This window comes from Cupressus sempervirens, chromosome 10 (assembly GCF_028749045.1).
Source record: "Cupressus sempervirens isolate cs-2001-9-10 chromosome 10, ASM2874904v1, whole genome shotgun sequence".
Classification (NCBI taxonomy): domain Eukaryota; kingdom Viridiplantae; phylum Streptophyta; class Pinopsida; order Cupressales; family Cupressaceae; genus Cupressus; species Cupressus sempervirens.
Genome location: NC_143127.1, coordinates 272,024,749 through 272,028,356, shown reverse-complemented (window position 1 = coordinate 272,028,356; position 3,608 = coordinate 272,024,749). Strand labels below are relative to the sequence as shown.

The 3,608-nt window shown below is 34.9% G+C and overlaps 1 protein-coding gene across 1 annotated transcript; it reads right to left on the bottom strand.

Moving 5' to 3' along the window:
* Positions 1–350: 350 nt before the first annotated feature.
* LOC149533701 (clavaminate synthase-like protein At3g21360) lies at positions 351–3,271 on the bottom strand. The gene is made up of 3 exons (XM_089806645.1): positions 2,830–3,271; positions 2,378–2,631; positions 351–1,249 (listed from the first exon to the last, which is right to left on the bottom strand). The coding sequence occupies exons 1-3, from the start codon at positions 3,181–3,183 to the stop codon at positions 892–894; spliced, it is 966 nt and encodes a 321-aa protein (XP_089662771.1). The 5' UTR covers positions 3,184–3,271; the 3' UTR covers positions 351–891.
* Between the last annotated feature and the right edge of the window lie 337 nt (positions 3,272–3,608).

Here is a 3,608-nt window from a genome sequence, read left to right as displayed (position 1 = left end):
CAAACTAAAGAAGAAATTAAGTTTGGAATAATAAGTCAACTTTTACTATTTCACACTTCAAGCCTAAAAATCAAGTCTTAATGTATGATGTTTAAGCCGTCCGCCCTTCATAGCTACAAAAGTCTACAACTACTAGACAGTGAATTTTGTGGACTCCATTAAAATTTACCTAATCAGATCTCTCAATTTGTGGACTCCATCAAAATCAAACATTTTACCTAATCAGATCTCTCACGACGACTTGTCACCATTAAAGAAACAGATCTCTCAATTTTGTGGACTCCATCAAAATCAAACATTTTACCTAATCAGATCTTTCACGACGACTTGTCACCATTAAAGAAACAAACTAAACGGTTTTAAGTATTCAGACACTATATTGATTATCAATCTTACTCATTATATTCCTCCAAATCCAATTGCATGGATTTTCAGAAACAAAACAAGAAAAGAAAATTCTAACAAATAGCAGCGGGACCCTTAATCTCAGATCTCTACCAAATGTCATCACATGATCTTTTCACTGTGAAATGTAGACAATACTGCTTTAATCAGCAGATAAAAATATTTGAGTCCAGTCAATCTTCACTATCACTACCTAAATTTGTTCTTGCCTACGTAAGAGAGATTCTTCACCACCCAACTACTCTGAGAAGCCAAGGAATCAGCAACAATAATCAAGAATCAATAATTGGGCATTCTTGAAAAGAACAAGAAACAAATTTATGATCCAAATACCCCAAGTCAAATATGTACACCCACCTTAAACTACTCCCTAAATAAATAAAGTAGAAGTTTTGGCTATCAGTGTACGTGCCCTCTACGTTTTAGATCCATGTATGTAGTTTGTGTACACGAAATAAATTTGCAGAGTTTTGGGCATTTGAAACATCATTTGCAGAGAGCTACTAAAACACGTCGAGGAGGTTTTGATGGCCTTCTTGCATGCATTATGGCCAAGTTGTCAATGAGTAAAACATCTCCTGCTTCCCATTTTATATCTACACTTTCCTCGTCCATTTTTCTCCCACTCTCCTCCATTACTCTTTGTGGAATACTGCTTCCATCTCCACATATCAATCTATTGAAGCTTGCCTCAGCTTTTCCATATGTGGCAGCAGGAATATAGTTGAACCAGACCTTTCTATCTCCATAGCCATGGAAACTTCTTGTGGCAGGAATTGGCCCTGCAATGATGTTTGCACTTCCATCTTCTGTCCATTGTAGCTTCCCACCTCCTTCTTCTACCCTGTGGATTTTGACAATCATTAGTTATTGCTCCAATTCGTGCAAGAATTAATATTAAAGACATGAAATGATAGATTGTTTTTACCACCACTGGTTATTTCTTCAATCCTCACAAGACTTATTGTTGAAGACATGAAATGAGTTCAGATTTGGTTTTTATTGATGAGTCTATCTTTAGTATCTTATATTTTGTATTGGAGTTATCTTATGTCTTATATTTTGTATTAGAATTATCTTTTCTTTCTTAGATCTTGCAAACAGTTTAAACATCACACACTAAGCTTCATTCTAAGACTAAAAGTGTTACATTGTCAAAGTTGACTTATTTTTTCCAAGCTTAATTATCTGCTTAGTGTGTGATGTTTAAGGTTGGCTAGATTTTGTAATAGCGTAGTAACCCTTAGTGCACGCTACTTTGGTTCGAGATGACATGTGTTCTTGGTACTATCTTGTTCTAGACTGTAACCTCAACTCTAGACTGCAACCATCCATCACTTCCAAACAGTATTAGTTCTATTTTCTAACTAAGTTTGATGTAAATTGTATAATTAAGTATGTAGACTTTTTTATGGATCACAGATTACAATAGGATTTAATATTAAAGACGTGAGATTTCAACCATGTATAATATTTAACACATTATATGTAGTTGCATATAATAAATACATCTTTACGATTTAATATTATATACTAAAGCATAATCATCTTTAGACACACCAATCCCATCTCCATGGTGCACCTTGTCCCTATATTGACTACGTTAGGTTTGGTTTAAACTGTATAATATGTACACAACTTGTTATAGGGGTCATGTTTTGTGATAAAATTGATATTTAAGACAGCACACAATTTTTAAGAAAATTATTCTATATTGTCTTAGAATTCAATAATATCAAGTTTGTTTTGACTTTCTATTTCGAATTATAGTTTATAATAAGTTTTTTTATGTTAAATATATCAAAATTCTACAATTTATAATATGTAATTAATATTATTCTAAAATTGACTTAATATCAACATTACAAATCACACTCTATAACCTACCATTACTTAAAGAAAATCAAAAGAGTTCTCTCATACAAGATTTTAATCAAGATGACAATTCTGATGAAGAGGAAGAGTAACATACTTTCTTTGTGCTTCTTTGGGATCAGCCGTGTGCAAATGAGACTGCCAACTCTTGCCTAGAAAATAACCAAGATTATCGTTTTTGGGCAAGAGAGTGTGAGTGAATATCCCATTTGTATCCAGCTGTTCAACAACCTCTAGAAAGTTGTGTTCCATGTGAGCCGCAACTCGGTGGCTCTGCACAACAGCTGTTTCTCCACCCTCAGGTGGTACAACCTCACAGAAAAAGATGACCTTGGATGGAAATTCTTTTGTCTGCACCCAAACATATTTCATATAAACTTCTAACTTCAATACATGTATAGATCAATGGAAGCATAACAATATCAGAGGGTGTGTCATGTCAACATCATTGATTACATTAAAAAAATTATCTAGTATACTCTGATTAATAAAAAGGCTATTCAGTTCTTACGCTACAACCAAAAAAACATGAAGAACAAAATGAATTACCAGAGCCATCTCATGGTGGAAGAAGATATGTTGGTCTAGAGGAGCTTCATTAGCAGTCCAAACTCTACCAACAATATTCTTTCTTGGAACAAGGCCTTTGTAGGGCTGTTCTTCCCATCCAAGAGCTTCCACGAAGCCATTGAAATCCTCTGCAGACTTCAAGCCAAATCCTCTGAAAAGAATAGCCCCACAATCATGCAATTCTCTTTCAATCCATGCTCTATTCTCTTCTAATGCCATAAATTTCAAAACTACACCAAATTCTTCCTTATGAGAAGGAATCAGAACTTTGGGAAACAAGCGACCATCTTGGAGTTTTTGCTCCTCGATTCTACCCTCCATGAAATTGGCCATCTTTCTTGATTCAATATCTCACAAATATTGAATTCAAAGAAGCCACACAAGCACATATATTTTTCCCATCTGAGATGGCTTAAATAGGGCAAGGCAATGCATTGAATTGGGCAGGTCAAAGAACAAACAGTAGTTCATGACAACGACTGCTATGACATGTCTGGTCGGTTACCTATGAAGAAATTGTCTTCGACTCGTGTTTCATTTGAAATCAATGAAAACCCACCATGCCATTTTCTGTTATGCCTGTTTCGATTCTTCAAACTGCTATGTTACACGGCAATGGTATTTCAACTTGTACTGATTCCTTGCATAGAATATGTTATACCTTGTAATTAGTATTCCTCACACGGAACAAACTGTTCACATTTACACTGGGTGGTGGGGGATTCAGAAATAGAGTCAATTTGACCAGAAGTAAATCA

Excerpts from the sequence above, each read along its gene's own strand:
- LOC149533701 (XM_089806645.1), bottom strand. The coding sequence starts at position 3,183 with ATGGCCAATTTCATGGAGGGTAGAATCGAGGAGCAAAAACTCCAAGAT. Across the intron at positions 2,632-2,829 it reads TCCACCATGAGATGGCTCTG|ACAAAAGAATTTCCATCCAA; the intron begins GTAATTCATTTT and ends GTTTGGGTGCAG. Across the intron at positions 1,250-2,377 it reads CCCAAAGAAGCACAAAGAAA|GGTAGAAGAAGGAGGTGGGA; the intron begins GTATGTTACTCT and ends CAAAATCCACAG.